At 48.2% G+C, this 21,083-nt stretch overlaps 1 protein-coding gene across 1 annotated transcript; it reads right to left on the reverse strand.

Annotated features, from left to right (window-relative positions):
• Positions 1-16,717: 16,717 nt before the first annotated feature.
• Positions 16,718-17,774, reverse strand: LOC116982727 (zinc finger protein 239-like). Its single transcript, XM_033036132.1, has 2 exons — positions 17,261-17,774; positions 16,718-17,092 (listed from the first exon to the last, which is right to left on the reverse strand). Exons 1-2 carry the CDS (start codon positions 17,563-17,565, stop codon positions 16,855-16,857), a joined length of 543 nt encoding a protein of 180 aa, XP_032892023.1. The 5' UTR covers positions 17,566-17,774; the 3' UTR covers positions 16,718-16,854.
• Between the last annotated feature and the right edge of the window lie 3,309 nt (positions 17,775-21,083).

The raw sequence follows: 21,083 nt of genomic DNA on the forward strand, positions 1-21,083 counted from the left end.
CTATGAAAGTAGTCATGTTAATGGCTTTAGTCTCAGCCCAAAGAGTACAAACTTTACACAAGTTACGAGTAGACAGAATGGGAATGGCAGAAGAGGAAATTACATTCTATGTCTATGACCTGCTAAAACAGAGCAGACCAGGAGTCTCAGTGTGTAAATTGGTTTTCAGTATATCCTACACTAAAGACTAGGTGTAGTTACATATTTGAAATACTACATTGAGACCACCAAGCACCTTAAAGGTGTAGAATCCTCATTATTTATCAACCATAAATAACCACACAAAAAAGTGACAACACAAACAATTTCAAGATGGCTGAATAAGGTGCTATCTTATTTCACCAGGGCGGTGGCAACATCGATGGCCAAGGATTTGGACGTTCCAATAGACCATATCCTCACGGCCGCAGGATGGTCAAATGAAAGGATGTTTACAAATATTACCACAAAGAGATTGCAGACCTTGGTGTAATTGGTGGTACTGTTTGGATTCAGTATTAAATGTTCCCAGTGATTAAAATGGGACATAATGTTTATCATAAAACAAACCATTAACTGATTAACAAATGTTATGGTTACATGTTATTGACAGTTTTTTCACCATAGAGTCAATCTAAATGCAGTGATATGCCGGAATTGAATCTACAGCCTGAAATCACAGAAGCTTTAAAATCTTCACGTAGTCACTCACGTGACTCCGAAGTAAAATAGTAAGATTAAACGAGAACTTACCAGTTTGAAGTTTGATCTTTATTTTATGAGGAGTTACGTCGAGGGACTGCGTGCCCTCCGCTCCCACCCTAATAAAGATCAAAGGTAAGTTAAGTTTGTATCACGTAGCTTACTATTATGCTTCGGTATATATCATCTGTGATTTCACACCGCTGCTTTGAAGTTTGACGCGCGTGCGCCTGGACGGCCTTCTTCACTTAGTCCCTCGACGTAACTCCTCATAAAATAAAGATCAAACTTCAAACTGGTAAGTTCTCGTTTAATCTTACTATCAAACCTGACCACATTTGCCACCCGGTTGGCAGATTTAATTTCTCAGAATGCCATTCGGCATTAACTCGGCCAGCAAAGTCTTCCATAGAAACATGGAACTGCTGTTCCAGGGTCTCCCATGTGCCATCATCGTAGATGATATCGTGGTTTATGGCAAAGACACAGCGAAGTATGACAACAACCTAAAGCTCATCATGGACCGGGCACGTCAGATCAACCTGAAATTCAACCCTAATAAGTGCAAGTTCAGGGTTCCAGAGGTCACCTATGTTGGACATTTTTTCACTCCTGATGGTCTCAAACCCGATCTGAAGAAGACTGCTGCCATCACAGAGATGCCAGCCCCCACCGACGTGTTAAGCCTACAACGATTCCTGGGTATAGTGAACTATCTGGGAAAATTCATACAGTTCACATATAATGAACTGAGTTCGCCTCTGAGACAACTCACTCGGAAAGATACTGCCTGGTCCTTGTTCGAGCAACACCAACTAGCATTTGATTCTTTAAAAGCTGACCAGCGCTCCCTCCTTGACGGTTTTTGACCAGAGGCGCCCCGTCACAGTTACCTGCGATGCCTCATGATACGGGCTCGGCGCCGCCTGCCTACAATCATCTACCGATGGGATTTTACGTCCTGTCTCCTATGCCTCCCGCACCATGACGGACACCGAACAGCGCCATGCGCAAATCGAGAAAGAGCTGCTGGCGGTGGTCTTCGCTTGTTCTAAATTCAAGGACTTCCTCCTGCCCCATCTGCAACAGCCTGGCACCGCACCAACAGAGACAGTCCCTGCTACAACAACCTCCACCAGCACTGCCCTGGACGTCGCTGGCGGCAACCATTTTCGAGTGGCACGGTAAACATTATCTAGTCCTGGTCGACTGCTATTCTAACTGATTCAAACTTGATTTTACTGCCTTCTATCACATCGGAGATGGTCATTCAAAAGCTCCACATAGAAACATAGAAAATAGGTGCAGGAGTAGGCCATTCGGCCCTTCGAGCCTGCACCGCCATTCAATATGATCATGGCTGATCATCCAACTCAGTATCCTGTACCTGCTTTCTCTCCATACCCCCTGATCCCTTTAGCCACAAGGGTCACATCTAACTCCCTCTTAAATATAGCCAATGAACTGGCCTCAACTACCTTCTGTGGCAGAGAATTCCACAGATTCACCACTCTGTGTAAAAAATGTTTTTCTCATCTCAGTCCTAAAAGATTTCCCCATTATCCTTAAACTGTGACCCCTTGTTCTGGACTTCCCCAACATCGGGAACAATCTTCCTGCATCTAGCCTGTCCAACCACTTAAGAATTTTGTAAGTTTCTATAAGATCCCCCCTCAATCTTCTAAATTCTAGCGAGTACAAGCCGAGTCTATCCAGTCTTTCTACATATGAAAGTCCTGACATCCCAGGAATCAGTCTGGTGAACCTTCTCTGTACTCCCTCTATGGCAAGAACGTCTTTCCTCAGATTAGGAGACCAAAACTGTACGCAATACTCCAGGTGTGGTCTCACCAAGACCCTGTACAACTGCAGTAGAACCTCCCTGCACCTATACTCAAATCCTTTTGCTATGAATGCTAATATACCATTCGCATTCTTCACTGCCTGCTGCACCTGCATGCCTACTTTCAATGGAGTAGCTACTTTCAATGACTGGTGTACCATGACACCCAGGTCTCGTTGCATCTCCCCTTTTCCTAATCGGCCACCATTCAGATAATAGTCTACTTTCCTGTTTTTGCCACCAAAGTGGATAACCTCACATTTATCCACATGATACTGCATCTGCCATGCATTTGCCCACTCACCCAGCCTACCCAAGTCATCTTGCAGCCTCCTAGCATCCTCCTCACAGCTAAAACTGCCCCCAGCTTCGTGTCATCCGCAAAGTGGAGATGTTGCATTCAATTCCCTCGTCCAAATCATTAATATATATTGTAAATAGCTGGGGTCCCAGCACTGAGCCTTGCGGTACCCCACTAGTCACTGCCTGCCATTCTGAAAAGGACCCGTTAACTCCTACTCTTTGCTTCCTGTCTGCCAGCAATTCTCTATCCACATCAATACTGAACCCCCAATACCGTGTGCTTTAAGTTTGTATACTAATCTCTTATGTGGGACCTTGTCGAAAGCTTTCTGAAAGTCCAGATATAACACATCCACTGGTTCTCCCTTATCCACTCTACTAGTTACATCCTCGAAAAATTCTATAAGATTCGTCAGACATGATTTACCTTTCATAAATCCATGCTGACTTTGTCCAATGATTTCACCACTTTCCAAATGTGCTGTTATCCATCTTTAATAACTGACTAGCAGTTTCCCCACTACCGATGTTAGACTAACTGGTCTGTAATTCCCTGTTTTCCCTCTCCCTCCCTTTTTAAAAAGTGGGGTTACATTAGCTACCCTCCAATCCTCAGGAACTACTCCAGAATCTAAATAGTTTTGAAAAATTATCACTAATGCATCCACTATTTCTGGGGCTACTTCCTTAAGTACTCTGAGATGCAACTTATCTGACCCTGGGGATTTATCGGCCTTTAATCCATTCAATTTACCGAACACCACTTCCCGGCTAACCTGGATTTCACTCAGTTCCTCCATCTCATTTGACCCCCGGTCCCCTGCTATTTCCGGCAGATTATTTAAGTCTTCCTTAGTAAAGACAGAACCAAAGTAGTTATTCAATTGGTCTGTTTGTCCTTGTTCCCCATGATCAATTCACCGGTTTCTGACTGCAAGGGACCTATATTTGTTATAAATAATCTTTTTCTCATCACATATCTATAAAAACTTTTGCAGTCAGTTTTTATGTTCCCTGCCAGTTTTCTTTCATAATCAATTTTCCCTTTCCTAATTAAGCCCTTTGTCCTCGTCTGCTGGACTGAATTTCTCCCAGTCCTCTGGTCGGCTGCTTTTTCTGGCTAATTTGTATGCTTCATCTTTTGTTTTGATACTATCCCTGATTTCCCTTGTTGTCCACAGATGCACTACCTTCCCTGATTTATTCTTTTGCCAAACTGGGATGAACAATTGTTGTAGTTCATCCATGCAGCCTTTAAATGCCTTCCATTGCTTTTCCATCATCAACCCTTTAAGAATCAATTGCCAGTCTATCTTGGCCAATTCACATCTCATACCCTCAAAGTTACCTTTCTTTAAGTTCAGAACCATTGTTTCTGAATTAATTATGTCACTCTCCATCCTAATGAAGAACTCGACCATATTATGGTCACTCTTGCCAAAGGGGCCATGCACAACAAGACTGCTAATTAACCCTTCCTCATTACTCAATACCCAGTCTAGAATAGCCTGCTCTCTCGTTGGTTCCTCTATATGTTGGTTTAGAAAACTATCCCGCATACATTCCAAGAAATCCTCTTCCTCAGCACCCCAGCCAATTTGATTCACCCAATCTATATGCAGATTGAAGTCACCCATTATAACTGTTTTACCTTTGTTGCACGCATTTCTATATTCCTGTTTGATGCCATCCCCAACTCCACTACTACTGTTAGGTGGCCTGTACACAACTCCCACTAGCATTTTCGGCCCTTTATTGTTTCGCAGCTCTACCCATATTGATTCTACATCCTCCAAGCTAATGTCCTTCCTTTCTATTGCGTTAATCTCCTCTCTAACCAGCAACGCTACCCCACCTCCTTTTCCTTTCTGTCTATCCCTCCTGAATATTGGATGTTCAGCTCCCAGCCTTGGTCACCCTGGAGCCATGTCTCCATGATCCCAACTATATCATAGTCATTAATAGCTATCTGCACATTCAACGCATCCACCTTACTACGAATGCTCCTTGCATTGAGACACAAAGCCTTCAGGCTTGTTTTTACAACACTCTCCAGCGGACATTCGGTGCACCTGTCCGCTTGCAGACCGACAACGGAAGACAGTTTACCAGTCACGCCTTCAAACACTTTGCTAACTGATGGAATTTCCACCATGTCACGAGCAGCCCCGAATACCCACAAAGTAACGGGCTCGCTAAACGAGCAGTCAGAAGCGCAAAACAACTTATTGAACGTGCCCAACTAGCCAAGACAGATGTGTACCTCGACCTTTTAAACCTCAGAAACATCGCTAGAGATGGGGTCCTGGGCTCACCAGCCCAACGTCTGATGTCCTGAACAACGAGACCACCGATACCAAATGCCCCACAGAAGCTGGTGCCACAGGTGTTGAAGCCAGCCATGATCCAGAAGCACATCCAGGAGAACCACGACATCCAGAAACGATCACATGACAAGTCCAGCAAACCACTTAAACCACCACTACCGGGCCAAGTCGTCCGTTTGCAAACTACGTGGGACATTCCCATCTAGGTTGCGTTGTTGGCCCGTCCAAAGAACCCCGATCCTACCTTGTTGACATCGATGGCGTCTTGTACCGACGGAGCCGCCAACATTTGCTGGGTGTGAAGGAACCACGTCCTCCACCAGCCGATCCTTTCGCTCCACCTCTACTGTTGCAGCCGTCTGTTGCCGTGGCCACCACTGGATCCAACATGTCCCTTACTCCACCACGACCGGCGGCTGTGACTAACAACACTACCTCTCCCGCATGCTCCCCCTGTCAGTCACCACGATTGTCCCCTGCTGCTTTCTCACTTCCGGGTTCACCACCTCCCTATAACTTTTCTGGCGAAGGGGAAGAGGGCTTGATCCGTACGTGTTCGGGCCGTATTAGTAGTCCGCCTGACAGCTATGGCGAGTATGTTTGAATTCTGGCTGCATGTGTGTTTGACTATATTTGCTCTTTACGGGGAAGGATGTAGATTGGTTATTGCATGTGAACCAATCATAGTAGAATAGCATCACTAACCCCACCTTATTGTATGATTCATACTAACACCCACTTCCTATCCTGGTCAGTCTTGAAAGCGGTAACGATGGACTAACAACTAACGACCTGCTGTACCGCTATAATATGGGTACAGATTAAAGATAGAAACATAGAAACATAGAAATTAGGTGCAGGAGTAGGCCATTCGGCCCTTCGAGCCTGCACCGCCATTCAATATGATCATGGCTGATCATCCAACTCAGTATCCCGTACCTGCCTTCTCTCCATACCCTCTGATCCCCTTAGCCACAAGGGCCACATCTAACTCCCTCTTAAATATAGCCAATGAACTGGCCTCGACTACCCTCTGTGGCAGGGAGTTCCAGAGATTCACCACTCTCTGTGTGAAAAAAGTTCTTCTCATCTCGGTTTTAAAGGATTTCCCCCTTATCCTTAAGCTGTGACCCCTTGTCCTGGACTTCCCCAACATCGGGAGCAATCTTCCTGCATCTAGCCTGTCCAAACCCTTAAGAATTTTATAAGTTTCTATAAGATCCCCTCTCAATCTCCTAAATTCTAGAGAGTATAAACCAAGTCTATCCAGTCTTTCTTCATAAGACAGTCCTGACATCCCAGGAATCAGTCTGGTGAACCTTCTCTGCACTCCCTCTATGGCAATAATGTCCTTCCTCAGATTTGGAGACCAAAACTGTACGCAATACTCCAGGTGTGGTCTCACCAAGACCCTGTACAACTGCAGTAGAACCTCCCTGCTCCTATACTCAAATCCTTTTGCTATGAAAGCTAACATACCATTCGCTTTCTTCACTGCCTGCTGCACCTGCATGCCCACTTTCAATGACTGGTGTACCATGACACCCAGGTCTCGCTGCATCTCCCCTTTTCCTAGTCGGCCACCATTTAGATAATAGTCTGCTTTCCTGTTTTTGCCACCAAAATGGATAACCTCACATTTATCCACATTATACTGCATCTGCCAAACATTTGCCCACTCACCCAGCCTATCCAAGTCACCTTGCAGTCTCCGAGCATCCTCCTCACAGCTAACACTGCCCCCCAGCTTTGTGTCATCCGCAAACTTGGAGATATTGCCTTCAATTCCCTCATCCAGATCATTAATATATATTGTAAATAGCTGGGGTCCCAGCACTGAGCCTTGCGGTACCCCACTAGCCACTGCCTGCCATTGTGAAAAGGACCCGTTTACTCCTACTCTTTGCTTCCTGTTTGCCAGCCAGTTCTCTATCCACATCAATACTGAACCCCCAATGCCGTGTGCTTTAAGTTTGTAAACTAATCTCTTATGTGGGACCTTGTCGAAAGCCTTCTGGAAGTCCAGATACACCACATCCACTGGTTCTCCCCTATCCACGCTACTAGTTACATCCTCGAAAAATTCTATAAGATTCGTCAGACATGATTTACCTTTTGTAAATCCATGCTGACTTTGTCCAATGATTTCACCACTTTCCAAATGTGCTGCTATCCCATCTTTAATAACTGACTCTAGCAGTTTCCCCACTACCGATGTTAGACTAACTGGTCTGTAATTCCCCGTTTTCTCTCTCCCTCCCTTCTTAAAAAGTGGGGTTACGTTTGCTACCCGCCAATCCTCAGGAACTACTCCAGAATCTAAAGAGTTTTGAAAGATTATTACTAATGCATCCACTATTTCTGGAGCTACTTCCTTAAGTACTCTGGGATGCAGCCTATCTGGCCCTGGGGATTTATCGGCCTTTAATCCATTTAATTTACCCAACACCACTTCCCGGCTAACCTGGATTTCACTCAATTCCTCCAACTCCTTTGACCCGCGGTCCCCTGCTATTTCCGGCAGATTATTTATGTCTTCCTTAGTGAAGACGGAACCAAAGTAGTTATTCAATTGGTCCGCCATATCCTTGTTCCCCATGATCAACTCACCCGTTTCTGACTGCAAGGGACCTACATTTGTTTTAACTAATCTCTTTCTTTTCACATATCTATAAAAACTTTTGCAGTCAGTTTTTATGTTCCCTGCCAGTTTTCTTTCATAATCTATTTTTCCTTTCCTAATTAAGCCCTTTGTCCTCCTCTGCTGGTCTCTGAATTTCTCCCAGTCCTCCGGTATGCTGCTTTTTCTGGCTAATTTGTACGCATCATCCTTCGCTTTGATACTATCCCTGATTTCCCTTGTTATCCACGGATGCACTACCTTCCCTGATTTATTCTTTTGCCAAACTGGGATGAACAATTTTCTAATCTTGATCACAAAGATGATCTTGAACTCCAGATTGTGCAGTTTGCTTATTTACTCAACCCTTGGGCGCCGAAGTTTACAAGAGTTCACAGCTTGCCCGGCAAGCATACTCCGGCTTGCGCCCCAGAACGGGTTCCATGAGACCAATCGTCCCCGAGAGATACTGGCAGCAGGCAATGCTTAGAATGGTGTGCAGCAAACCTGGAAGGGCATACCAGGAATACAACAACCCCACAGGTGTGCAGGTCGGAGCCTCCTGGGCATGGACAATGCAACCGGTCAGTTATGGAATACCACAGGCGTAGCAACACCAAATGCCTGTCGGCTCCGCAACTTAACCCATCAAGTGATGAGAATATAACCATGGTATTCGTATACCAAAGGGCACAAACCCATTAGAGTGGACGTGACACTTCACATCACCCTGATGGTACAATTTAACATCCTGATAAGATCAAGAGCACAACCAGCTGCTTCCAATTGCTCGATTGATCCAGAGTACCACTTTATATCCACATCTCAAGATCAAGACACAGTGACCTCCATGCTGGGCCCTAATACAGCCTCTTCTTCTTCTTATCGAGTCCACACACAAGATTAGAAGTTGTTCAGCAAGAGCTGAACACACTTCTCGGCATCTGCACAATGGTGTCTGTCTTGCGCTTCTTGTGCGTCTTGTGCGTGGTGGCGGAAAGATTGGTTGCAACAGGGCCGCGACGTGAACGCTCTTTCCTTGACCCCCCAATACAGCTAAGTAATGTAGGGGGATTAAGACTAGTGCTTAAAAAACTTGGATAGTGCACTAATTTCCAGGAATAATGCTTGTTACTATCTCTTTGTATGTCACCAATGTAATGTTTCCAAATCTCTTCATTACATGCCTTCCATAGTCCAGGTAACTTATTTCACGTTAAAAAATGTTAAATTTAGGCTAGCTGGTCTCTTCATAAAACTGCAATGAAAAAGCACCAGGGGAGGCAGCTATCACATCTGCCTCACTGAGGGGGCGTGTCTTGGATTTGGAGCCAATTGTTTTTGGAGCCAACGAAGAACGATTAAAAGTTAGCACCCAGCTTCAAATGGTAATGCTAAAAACAACAAACCAAGCCAGAAACTTAGGAGTAGTCATGGACTCAGACCTGAACTTCAACAGCCACATAAAAACAGTCTCAAAGTCTGCCTACTATCACCTAAAGAATATATCAAGGATTAAAGGACTTATGTCTCAGCAGGATTTGGAAAAGCTTGTGCATGCATCTATCTTCAGCAGGCTCGACTACTGTAATAGTGTCTTTACAGGTCTCCCTAAAAAGTCGATCAGACAGCTGCAGTTAATTCAGAACGCTGCTGCTCGAGTCCTCACTAAGACCAAAAAAGTAGATCACATTACTCCAGTCCTGAGGTCTTTACACTGACTTCCTGTCTGTCAAAGAATTGATTTCAAAATACTACTCTGAAGAAGGGTTTCGGCCCGAAACGTCGCCTATTTCCTTCGCTCCATAGATGCTGCTGCACCCGCTGAGTTTCCCCAGCAATTTTGTGTACCTTCAAAATACTACTGTTGGTTTACAAAGCACTGAATGGTTTAGGGCCAAAATACATTTCTGATCTTCTGCTTAGCTACGAACCACCCAGACCTCTCAGATCGTCTGGGACAGGTCTGCTCTGTGTCCCCAGAGTCAGAACTAAACATGGAGAGGCAGCATTTAGTTTTTATGCACCACATATCTGGAACAAACTCCCAGAAAACTGCAGGTCTGCTGCAACTCTCAGCTCTTTTAAATCTAGACTGAAGACTTTTCTGTTTGCCGCTGCCTTTCAGTAAACAATACAATTTATTAATTACCTATACTGCACTGTAACTTCTATTCCTGGTTTTATTCTATTTTAAATATTTTATTTGATTGCTTTTAATTTTGTAATTATTTTATCTGAATAATCTAATAATCGTTTTACATCTAAATGTCATTTCATATGTGTTTCTTTCCAATGCTTTTAATGTTTTATGTAAAGCACTTTGAATACCTTGTTGTTGAAAGGTGCTATACAAATAAACTTGCCTTGCCTTGCCTCATCTACTGTATCCGCTGTTCCAGGCTTGGACTCCTATATATCGGCGAGACCAACAGCAGGCTCGGCAATCGTTTCTCTGAACACCTCTGCTCAGTCCGGTAAACCTACCCGATCTCCTGGTTGCTCAACACTTTAAATCCCCCTCCCATTCCCACACTGACCTTTCTGTCCTGGGCCTCCTCCTATATCAGAGCGAGGCCCAACACAATTTGCAGGAACAGCACCTCATATTTCACTTGGGCAGCTTACACCTCAGCAGTATGAACATTGACTTCAAGTAACCCTTGCTTGCCCTATCTCCCCAACCCCCCCCCCCCCCCCCCTTCCCCCTCATTTCCAGTTCGCCGACCAGTCTTACTGTTCCAATCACATTTTATCTGTTTGCTTTGTTGTCACCTTCTCCCAACTAACAATGACCTATTCTACATCTTTTTTGATCTCCATCCTCTTTGATGTCTCGTTCTCACACCTTATACTTCCTTAACTCCGTGTCTCCCTTTCCCCTGACTCTTAATCTGAAGAAGTTGGCCAACAGGGGCAGGCGGAGGCACCGGTGGAAGTACAGGTCGAGGGACAGGCGGAGGGAGCCGTGAAAGGGGGTGACCTCGCAGTTAATACTGGGCAACCAGCACCGGCTGTTCAATGTCCAAATGTGCCGGCTTTAACCGGTCAATTGACATGTCCTCTGGCCAGCCCCCCCATGTCCAACACAAAGGTTGTCTGTCCGTGCTCCAGCACCCGGAACGGGCCTTCATACGGCCTCTGGAGTGGCGTCCGGTGGGCGTCATGACCCAGGAACACATAGGGGCGGTCCCGGAGTGCTGATGGCATGTGTGGGCGGAATGTCCCATGGCGGGACCTCGGCACGGGCGTGAAGCAGCCAACTAGCTCGCGAAGGCACTGTAGGCTGGATGAGAGCGGTCCCTGCTGCCCCAGCACCATAAACAGGGTGAAAAAGTCCTTCTTAGGCGCAGTTCGGATGCCCAGCAAGACCCACGGCAATGCGTCCATCCAGTCCGGGCCAGAGAGTTGTGCCTTCAGCACTGCCTTGATCTGCCGGTGGAACCTCTCCAACAGGCCGTTTTCCTGCGGGTGATAGGCCGTGGTGTGGTGCAGCCGCACACCCAACAGGTGAACCATGGCCGACCACAGCTCAGAGGTGAACTGTGGCCCCCGGTCTGAGGAGATGCCCAGCGGCACCCCAAAGAGAGCAATCCAGTGCGCGGACAACCAGCAATGGATTAAAACCTGATCCGTTAAAGACTGCAGCCATTAACGAACTGCCAGTTCCAAACGACATCACCAGTTTGCAATGGGTCCTCGGTATGTTGAACTACCTGGGCAAATTTATTCCCAACCTCAGCAAACTTTCTGCCCCCCTGCGGCAACTGACCCACAAGGACACTGCATGGTCCTGGTACCCACAACACCAAAGAGCCTTCGAGATGCTCAAGCTCCAGCTAGCCAGCGCACTAACACTGTCGTATTTTAACCTCAGCTGCCAATCACCATCACCTGCGATGCATCCCAGTACGGGCTAGGCGCAGCATTCCTATTGACAACCAGTGACGGTGATGTGATGCCTGTCTCCTACGCATCACAAACCCTAACAGACATTGAACAATACTATGCCCAAATTGAAAAGGAACTGCTTGCCATCGTCTTTGCCTGTTCAAAATTTAAGGACTTGACTTTTGGCAAAACTTTCACTGTTGAGTCTGACCACCAACCACTAGTCACCATCCTGAACAAGCCCATCCACTCTGCCCTGGCTCGTCTACAACGCATGATGATGCAGGTACAGCGTTTCGACTTCCGCATCGTAAAAGGTAAAGACATGCACATCGAAGACACACTTTCCAGAGCCCCGCACACTACCAGCGAACGTCACCCCATCGAACAAGACGAATTCTCAGTCCTGAAGGTCTCGTTCGTGCCCAATGATCCTCTACGCCGCCTTGCCGAACACACATCTACGGACAAAACTTTGCAACTGCTAACCACCGTCATAAGGAACGATGGCCTAACAAACAGTCTAGCATCCCGTTTGAAATACGACCCTACTTCCTGGTTCTTGATGAACTAGTGCTACAGGACTGAATAATCGTCAAAGGCCATAAGGCAGTCAGTCATCCCTTCCACTCTACGGAGTGAGTACTATGAGGCTATCCACAGAGGCCACCCCGGCAAGGAGGCCACACTAAAACGGGCCCAGAACATGATCTGCTGGTCCAGATTGATAAGGTACATACGCGAAAAGACCGAATTGTGTGCCATCTGTAACAGCCTGACACCACACCAGCAGAAGCAGCCCCACCTGCCTCAGCCAGTTCCCTCCCTTCCGTGGTCTTCAGTGGCCGCCGACATCTTTGAATGGCACGGGAAACACAACCTTCTTTTGGCGGACTCCAACTCGAGCTGGTTCGAAATTGACCTACTCCCAACAATCAGCTCCGAAACAGTGATCCAAAAACTATCAATCCACCTGTCCATGCATGGGGCACCTGTCTGCCTTCAAACTGACAATGGAAGTCAATTCACCAGTCAAAAGTTCATGAACTTTGCCAAACGGTGGAACTTTCAACACATCACCAGCAGCCCAAAATGGCCACAATCCAATGGACTTGCCGAGCGTGCTGTTCGCAGCGCTAAACAACTCATGGAACGCTCCTACCTAGCAAAATCTGACGTCTACCTGGACCTACTCAACCTGCGGAACATTTCAAGGGACAGCGTTCTTGGCTCCTCCCCACACAGCGGCTAATGTCTCGCCAAACGTGTCCACCATTGCCTGTTGCCCAGCAACAACTGCAGCCACAGGTCCACACTCCCACCGCGATACAAAAGCGTGTGCAGTTTAAACGCGACACGCAAAAGTGGTTTTATCACAAGACCAGCAAGCCGCTCAAACCACTAGTACAAGGACAAGTGGTACACCTACAAACTGACAAAGGACATACCAAACTAGGGCACATTCATGGCCCCTCAAAGGAACCACGCTCTGACCTGGTCGAAGTGGATGGTGTCCTCTACAGACGCAATCGTCAACACCTCCTTCCAGTGAAGGAAGTTTGTCCAACGCCTGCGGGTCCCGATGCCACACTGCCCGTGTTTACACCGACACCTGTTGCAGCAGTTCCGTCACCTGTTGCGTCCAAGATCACACACTTCCCGCGTCAGTCTGTCCCTGCGTCTCCTGCTGTAACTGGTGCCCCGGACTCCCCTTGTCGGTCCAACCACGGTTCCCCTGTAGAGGGTCCTTTTCAGAATGGCAGGCAGTGACTAGTGGGGTACCGCAAGGCTCAGTTCTGGGACCCCAGCTATTTACAATATATATTAATGATTTGGACGAGGGAATTGAATGCAACATCTCCAAGTTTGCGGATGACACGAAGCAGGGGGGCAGTGTTAGCTGTGAGGAGGATGCTGGGAAGCTGCAAGGTGACTTGGATAGGCTGGGTGAGTGGGCAAATGCATGGCAGATGCAGTATAATGTGGATAAATGTGAGGTTATCCACTTTGGTGGCAAAAACAGGAAAGTAGATTATTATCTGAATAGTGGCCGATTAGGAAAGGGGGAGATGCAACGAGACCTGGGTGTCATGGTACACCAGTCATTAAAAGTAGGCATGCAGGTGCAGCAGGCAGTGAAGAAGGCGAATGGTATGTTAGCATTCATAGCAAAAGGATTTGAGTATAGGAGCAGGGAGGTTCTACTGCAGTTGTACAGGGTCTTGGTGAGACCACACCTGGAGTATTGCGTGCAGTTTTGGTCTCCTAATCTGAGGAAAGACATTCTTGCCATAGAGGGAGTACAGAGAAGGTTCACCAGACTGATTCCTGGGATGTCAGGACTTTCATATGAAGAAAGACTGGATAGACTCGGTTTGTACTCGCTAGAATTTAGAAGATTGAGGGGGGATCTCATAGAAACTTACAAAATTCTTAAGGGGTTGGACAGGCTAGATGCAGGAAGATTGTTCCCGATGTTGGGGAAGTCCAGAACAAGGGGTCACAGTTTAAGGATAAGGGGGAGATCTTTTAGGACCGAGATGAGGAAAACTTTTGTCACACAGAGTGGTGAATCTCTGGAATTCTCTCCCGCAGAAGGTAGTTGAGGCCAGTTCATTGGCTATATTTAAGAGGGAGTTAGATGTGGCCCTTGTGACTAAAGGGATCAGGGGGTATGGAGAGAAGGCAGGTACAGGATACTGAGTTGGATGATCAGCCATGATCATATTGAATGGCGGTGCAGGCTCGAAGGGCCGAATGGCCTACTCCTGCACCTATTTTCTATGTTTCTATGTTTCTATCACAGTGAGGAGGTGTTGGAGATTCACTGTGATGGATGTTTATGTAAACTCTGTTAAGTGTGGGTCTTCGGTTTTTTTGTAATGTAAAAAACTGTAGGAAATGAAATTTCGTTCCAACCTAGTGTTTGAATGACAATAAATAGCATTCCATTCCAAACGCTGTTTCCATCATTCCCATTTCAGAATTAACGTTAAAATTTCAACTGAAATATCTCCTGACCAAATTTGTGATGTATATCACCGACTGTAGAAGTAAAACCTGGATAAATCCAATGTATAGTTGTGAATGTTGCTCATTAAATAACTACTGTACTAATACTCCATATTAAGAGCATTGATTTGCCATTGAAATGAATTCTGTAATAACGTGTCAATGGTAGCAGTGACAATCAAACACTGCGGTTTTAATGTTTCACGTGTTCACAATTTAATTAATCCATCTTTATGGATTAAAACAAATACTAACATTGGGAATTAAAACACATTTGATTGCATTCCGTTATCAAACATAGTCAATGTTCGCTCTGAAGACATTTCCAGTGCAGTAGGGTCAGGGTGGGGGTGGGGAGGTGAATCAGTGCGGGATGGATAGATGGGGGGTGAGGGGTTTGAGAAGGCAATCGGTGCGGGATGGATGGACTGAGGCAGGGGAATTAGTGCGTGTTGGTTGGACTAGGTAAAATTGTGAGGGGAGAGCGCGGGGGATATCAGTGGGGGATGAATTGGGGGATCAGTACGGGATGGATGGTGGAGATCAGTACAGGATGGATGGGGGGGGGGTTCAGTGCAGGATGAATGGGGAGGATCAGTACAGTGTGGATCGGGGGATCAGTACAGGATGAATGGAGGGGGGGGATCAGTACAGAATGAATGGGGGGGATCAGTACAGGATGAATGGGGGGGGGGAATAACTGCAGGATGGATGGGGTGAATCAGTGCAGGATGAATGGGGGGATCACTACAGGATGGATGGTGGGATCAGTGCAGGATAAATGGAGGTGGGGGTCAGTACATGATGGATCGGGAGATCAGTGCAGGATGAATGGATGGGGCAGTGCAGGATGGATGGGAAGGGGGGTCAGTACAGGATGAATTGGGGGACCAGTGTAGGATGGATGGGGGGTGGCAGGAGAATCAATGCGAGGTGGATAGGGAGATCAGTGCAGGATGAATAGATGGGGAGGGGAGCACAGGGGATGTCAGTGAGGACTGAATAGAGGCGGGAATGGGGATCAGTCCGGGATGGAGAGGAGGGGTCCCAGGATAAGAGGGGTTCGTACAAGAGAGAGGGGAAGGGGCAGAGGAGGTGGGGAGGAAGGAAGGCCAATGCACCTCGGACAACACTGGCATTATCGCCCCGCTGCCTTGGCCATCCCTGTCCACCACTAAGTGCCGCCGCCAAAGGGGGAGGCAGATGGGATCTCCTCACCACCGCCTCCCCTCCTCCGCCAGCAAACAGGAAGGCGCAGTGCCGAGCGGAGCAGGTGCTTCAGACAATGGAAGGGACCCTCCCCTTCCTCCCTCCTTCTGGCCGCGGCGTGCGGGTTTGTTTTGAAAGCGGTTATCGCCGTTGGTGGAGTGGCACGCAGCCGCCTCTATGAGGGCGGGCGGGGTGTGGGAGCGGGAGGAGGAGCCTTCATCGCCGAAACATCACTTGTTCATTTTCTCCAGAGATGCTGCCTGACCCGCTGAGTTACTCCAGTTTTTTGTGTCTATCTCCGGTACAAACCAGTATCTGTAGTGTCAAGCCAGGCAAAATGACACAGCTTTTAGGTTGTCCAGCGGGACTTTAGGTGGCCATTTGCAAACAGGCAACTGTTAATTTTGAGCCATGCACGCACGCACACACTCACCCACGCACACACTCACCCACACACACTCCCTCACCCACCCACCCACACTCCCTCACCCACAAACTCACACGCACTCTCACCCACACACTCACCCACACACACACACTCACCCACACCCACCCACACTCACTCACCCGCACACAAACACACCCGCACACACACTTGTACATTCACACAAACTCTCACCCACTTTCACCTACATTCTCACTCACCCACATTCCCTCACCCACACACACACACTTAATCTCACCCACACACATTCACCCACCCACACATTTCCTCACCCACACTCACACCCACCCACACACACACACTTAATCTCACCCACACACATTCACCCACCCACACATTTCCTCACTAACACACTCTCACCCACACTCCCTCACCCGCAGTCCTCACCCACACACACTCTCTCCACGGCCACCAGCGGGCCAGAACATCACCTCAGCACTGGGCCCACAACCTCACTTATGCAGACAGCATGGTCTGACTCTCCTCCCCTCCCTCCTACAGGGAATGTCATTAGCAAACATATCTAGGTGTGCACACGCTGGTGAGACAGAGCGTGTGAGGCCATGGCAAAGCGCTCTCCACACACCGGGCTGAGGAAGGGATGGTCGCTGGCATGCACCCGCTGGTGGGAGAGCAGCCTGGTGGAGCGGTTGAAGCCCTTGCCGCACTGGGCGCAGGTGTAAGGGCGCTCGCCGGTGTGGGTGCGCTGGTGCTCCAGCAGGTGATTGGACTGGGTGAAGCCCTTGCCACACTGGGCGCAGGTATAGGGGCGCTCGCCGGTGTGGGTGCGCTGGTGCTCCAGCAGGTGATTGGACTGGGTGAATCCCTTGCCGCACTGGGTGCAGGTGTAAGGGCGCTCGCCGGTGTGGGTGCGCTGGTGCACCAGCAGGTGATTGGAATGGGCAAAGCCCTTGCCGCACTGGGCGCATGTGTAGGGGTGCTCGTCGGTGTGGGTGCGATGGTGCACCAGCAGATAGTTGGACTGGGTGAAGCCCTTGCCGCAGTCGCTGCAGGTGTAGGGCCGCTCCCCGGTGTGCACGCGTCTGTGTTTCTTCAGGTCCTTGGGCGACTTGAAGCCTTTGCCGCAGTCGGAGCAGGTGAAGGGCCTCTCACTGCTGTGTACCCGCTGGTGGTCCCGCAGCCCTGACTTCCGGACAAAGCCTTTGCCGCAGGTGGAGCAGCCATAGGGCTTCTCGACCATGTGCACTCGCCGGTGGTACTTCAGGTGATTCATCGTCTTGAAGCCGCTGCCGCAGTCGGAGCAGGTGAATGGCCTCTCGCTGGAGTGCACGCGGTTGTGCTGCAGCAGGGTGTCATAGCAGGTGAAGTTCTTGCCGCACTCCGAGCAGTCAAAGGGGCGTTCTCCCGTGTGCACCCGCCGGTGGATCTCCAGCCGGCTCGGGTTCCGACAGGCCTTGCCACACACGTCGCACTCATAACGCTTCTCCTTGTTGTACCCCGTCATGTGGTCCTCCACCGAAGCTCAGCCCCTCAAAGCTCAGCCCGCACACCGAGCAAATGGGGGGGGGTGCAGAGCTCACCGGCACCCTGGCTGCCCTCAATGGCCGCTCACATCCCCATCTCTCCGTCCACAGCAACGGCTCCTAAAACCTGCAGGAGGGAAACACAGAGGGTCAATAAGCTGGCAAACATGACATTACTAACGCGTGCCCGAATGGGGGGGAGGGGGGAAGTGGGGGAGGGTGACGGTCGAGGGGTGTGGGTGGGGGGAGGATGGGAAGGGCGTGAGTGGGGGCTCCAACATGCTGGCCCCACTGCAGCAAGCGTTTCAAGAGCGCACAGGGGCTGTGGGAGCACCAGCGGCTACACACCGGAGATAGACCCTTTGTGTGCGCTGAGTGTGGCAAGGGTTTCACCCGCATATCCAGCCTGTGGCAGCACCGACGTACCCACTGCAGTAAGCGTCCCTTCCCCTGCTCGTCCTGTGATTAGGGCTTCACCCGCCTTGACCAGCTGCTAGAGCACCGGCGAGTCCACACCAGCCAGCATCCCTTCACCTGCCTGCTCTGTGGCAAGGCCTTTGCCCGTTCCTCCAGCCTGCTGGCACACCGTTACGTGGATTGGCGCTGTTTTGGTAGACACAAAATACTGGTAGGAATAGGTAACGTTTCGGATCGTCACCCGGTCCTTCTCTCCAGAGATGCTGCCTGTCCTGCTGAGTCACTCCAGCATTTTGTGTTCTTGTTTGTAAACCAGCATCTGCAGTTCCTTGTTTTTAAACCATTCTGGTTAACCATCTCTGCACCTTCCCCAAAGCCTATTGGTCCTGTAATGGAGTGACCAGAACAGTATGCAACTCCAAATGCTATCTGACCAACGTCCCTTAAAGCTGCACATATACATTCCTCTCTCCTTATCTCACACCCTTTTATCTCCTTATTTTCTCTCGCCTGTCATTTACTCCACTCTGCCAATCACCCCCTCATCTGTTAACATCGTGTCAGTGTGAAGAAGGGTTCCAACCCGTCACCTGTCAATGTTCTCCACAGATGCTGCCTGACCCGCTGTTACTTCAGCACTTTGTATTAGAGTCACAGAGTGATGCAGTGTGGAATCAGGCCCTTCGACCCAACGACCACACTGACCAACATGTCCCAGTTACACTAGTCCCATCTGCCTGAATTTGGTCCATATCCTTCCAAACCTGTCCTATCCATGTACGTGTCCAACTGTTTCTTAAACGTTGGGAGAGTCCCAGACTCCCCACCACCCTGTGTGGAAAAGTTACCCCTCAGATTACATTTAAATATATTCCTCTTCACCTTGAACCCATGTCCTCTGGTCCTCGATTCCCCCACTGGGCAAGAGATTCTGTGCATCTAACAAAATTGTGTTCCATGCAAGATTCCAGCATCTGCAGTTTCTTGTGACTGCCTCACCTATATCCACCCAGCGCTCTCTTAATTTTTTTTCTGTGATGCCAGCCGGGCAACCTAGGCAGCTTTATAGGTTGCCAAATGACAGTTTATGTAGTCATTTAAGACAGCTTGCATGATGCGTGCGATAATGTGCTCGGACGAAGTGCGTAGTTACCAGTCAGTAAGTAAGTAAGTAAGAATAAAATCAGCCTTAAGTTATACATTAATTGTTAATCTTGCTCAAAATTTTTTTTAGTTTGCTAAATACTTTATTTAGATAACTCCACTATTACAGACAGATCTCGTTCCACTCTCTGGCTATTGGGAAGACCAAACCCATTTTATTGTTGCAAAGCAAATCCATAGACATGTTCCTTAAAAAACATTAAGGAACACTTCAAAAGTAGAGCAACTGGAATCTTCATATTGCTATTATTTTACCAAATACCACACAATCATCTTTTTTTTTCTCAGCTGCAGGTGATCATTTTGATATTCCTGCATCTTCCTTTTTTACTTTGATCATACAAAATACTGCCGTTAGAAGGAGCAGAAAATCCTGCACCCACTCAAGCAGTTGTGAACAGTGGGATTAGATGAATTACAGTCCAAGTTTAATACAAAAATCAATTCAAACACAGGACATGAGCCATTTAAAAAAATTAAAATAATTTTTTTTTTAAAGAAAATTAACAGAATTATGAATTTGGTAGATGAGTTATATCACACACATAGAACTATCCCCGACATTCCGCTCTGTTGCGTACTACACGTCAATCCATTGGATTTTGCAGGAGTGGTCTATCTCTAGTATCATGTACCAGCATGGGCAGCATGTTGGCACATCGGTAGAACTGCTGCCTCACAGCGCCAGAGACCCGGGTTCGATCCTGACTACAGGTGCTGTCTGTACGGAGTTTGTATGTTCTCCCCGTGACTGCGTGGGTTTTCTCAGAGATCTTCTGTTTCCTCCCACACTCCAAAGACATGTAGGTTTGTAGGTTAATTGGCTTGGTTATAAACCATTAAATTGCCCCCAGTGTGTGTAGGATAGTGATAATGTGCTGGGATCGCTGGTCAGTGCGGATTCGGAGGGCCGAAGGGCCTGTTTCCACACTTTATTCTTAGAATAAAGGGGAGGTCATTTAAGTCTGAGGTGAGAAAATACATTTTCACCCAGAGAGTTGTGATTTATGGAATTCCCTGCCACAGTGGAGGCCAAATCACTGGATGGATTTAAGAGAGAGTTAGATAGAGCTCTAAGGGCTAGTGGAATCAAGGGATATGGGGAGAAGGCGGGCAGGTGCGGGTTATTAATAGAGTATGATCAGCCAAGATCACAATGAATGGCGGTGTTGGCTCGAAGGGCCAAATGGCCTCCTCCTGCACCTATTTTCTACGTTTCTATGTTTCTATCTTTGGCAGGGACTACCTGAAATTGGAGAAGTCTATGTTCATACCGCTGGGGTGTAAACTACCCAAGCGAAATATGAGATGCTGCTCCTCCAATTTACGGTGGACCTCACTCTGGCCATGGAGGAGGCCCAGGACAGAAAGGTTGGATTCGGAATGGGAGGGGGAGTTGAAGTGCTGAGCCACCGGCATATCAGGTTGGCTATTGTGAACCGAGCGGAGGTGTTGGGCGAAGCGATCGCCAAGCCTACGCTGGGTCTCACCGATGTAGAGCAGCTGACACCTAGAGCAGTGGATGCTATAGATGAGGTTGGAGGAGGTGCAGGTGAATCTCTGCCACACCTGTAAAGACTGCTTGGGTCCTTGGATGGAGTCAAGGGGGATGTAAAGCAACAAGTGTAGCATTTCCTGCGGTTGAAAGTGAAAGTGCCAGGAGAGGAGGTGGTTTGGGTGGGAAGGA

The sequence above is a fragment of the Amblyraja radiata genome, chromosome 1 (genome assembly GCF_010909765.2).
Source record: "Amblyraja radiata isolate CabotCenter1 chromosome 1, sAmbRad1.1.pri, whole genome shotgun sequence".
NCBI classification, from domain to species: Eukaryota; Metazoa; Chordata; class Chondrichthyes; order Rajiformes; family Rajidae; genus Amblyraja; species Amblyraja radiata.